The sequence below is a fragment of the Cariama cristata genome, unplaced genomic scaffold (assembly GCF_000690535.1).
Source record: "Cariama cristata isolate BGI_N322 unplaced genomic scaffold, ASM69053v1 scaffold17244, whole genome shotgun sequence".
Taxonomy (NCBI): domain Eukaryota; kingdom Metazoa; phylum Chordata; class Aves; order Cariamiformes; family Cariamidae; genus Cariama; species Cariama cristata.
In genome coordinates, this window is record NW_009612507.1 from 33,097 (window position 1) to 34,808 (window position 1,712).

A 1,712-nucleotide genomic window follows, 5' to 3' on the forward strand; every position below is an offset into this window, starting at 1 on the left:
CATTCCTGATTTTGTGATCTATATATTTGTTCTAGTTCCTTTGTGCTGCAGGTGTTGGGAAGAGGAATGGGAAGATAATCCAGTGTTTTGGTTTTCTGCTATGATCATCTATTTTTATTTGTCTTTATAAGTGTAAAAAAAGAGAGGCTAACAGAGGATAAGAATAAGAGAATTCCTGAAACAAAAATACTATATACACGGTGTATCAGGACAATGGATTTTCATTTGTATGCCCTCAACAAGAAATAAATTTTATTATTTTACTGTGTTGATCTAAAACAAAAGTCACTTGTCTGAAGTAAAAATTACAGCCCTGTAAAAGAACTGACAAGAATAATCATAGAATCACTAACTGTGCTCTTGGTCTCCTCTCAAATACACAACTAGAATCCCTTTTGGATAATACTGATCCAATAGAGCAGAAAACAACACACTGTGTAGCTGAAATACGCAGTTTCCTTAGCAGGAGATGCTGAATATATCGTATAAAATTAGCTTCAACACTACTTACCATAGCCACGCTGATGACACTTCTACTGACATATTGACCCTGGCCTTATAGTTGGATTAAAAGGAAACTAAGTAATTCAAAGAAAGGAACTAGAAAATTCACAGATATTCTAATTTTTAATTTTTTGTGTGTGTCTTTGGGTGTTTTCTTGCAGGTTGTGACCACGTGCTTGCAGGTATTAAGTCCCTAAAGATAGTTAAGAAGACTGGAGATACACATGGCTCATGGATGAAAGATCCTGGCAAAAAGCATGCAAAGATTTATTTATTAAATGGTTCTGTAAATAACATTATTTTGGAATTTGCAAATATCATGACATTCATGGAAAGCAGTCACACACTAAAAGCTCGCAGAGTCACCTTGCCATTTCCCTGGGAAGGAACTGGTCACGTCATATATCAGGGTTTCCTGTTCTATCACAGATATGGCTCTTTAAATGAGATAATTAAATTCAATATCCAGAAAAGAAATACAACTGACCTAATGCTACTGCCAGGGGCTGGAAGGATTCCTGCCTATCAGCTTTCTCCATCCACAAAAATAGATCTTGCCATTGATGAGCAAGGGCTCTGGGCAATCCACGCAGAACCAGAGACTGGAGGAAACATTGTAATTACTAAAATCAATCACATAACCATGGCAATAGAGCACACTTGGGACACATCATGCAATAGCAAGGATGCTGAAGCAGCTTTCATGGCATGCAACACACTCTATGTTGTCTACAACATTCCTAGTGGAGGCACTTCTCGTATACAATGTGCTTATGATGTTTTGGATGCTGTAAATACTTACGAAATCCCAGTATTGCATTTTCCAAAACGCCAGGGTAGCCATTCTACTATACATTACAATCCTAAAGAAAAGCAACTCTTTGCTTGGGGTGATGGATCCCAGATCATTTACAAGCTTCACACAAAGCAAAAAGTTTAGAATCTTCACCATCTTTTCAAACACACTTAAAAGCTAGCAGTCCAATGTCAACATGGCCATTAAAGTGTATTAAAATTATATTATTCCCATCTGTTTCAACTTTCATCTATTTTACATAAATGTAGGCTTACATATGCCAGTGATCTTAAACTAATGTCCAATTAAGAATATGTAAAGACGCCGTTAATATGAATTACATGATCACTAAATACCACACATGTACAACCCCCCCCCCCCCCCACCACCCCCCAGCAATGCGTCTAAAAGA

General features: G+C 37.2%; 1 protein-coding gene across 1 annotated transcript in view; it reads left to right on the forward strand.

Annotated features, from left to right (window-relative positions):
• Positions 1 to 1,444, forward strand: part of OLFML1 (olfactomedin-like 1) — a 5,211-nt gene extending 3,767 nt beyond the window's left edge. The window contains exon 3 of the mRNA XM_009698679.1: positions 666 to 1,444. Coding sequence (XP_009696981.1) covers positions 666 to 1,444 — 779 coding nt within the window. The remainder of the gene's footprint in view (positions 1 to 665) is intronic.
• The last annotated feature ends 268 nt before the right edge of the window (positions 1,445 to 1,712 follow it).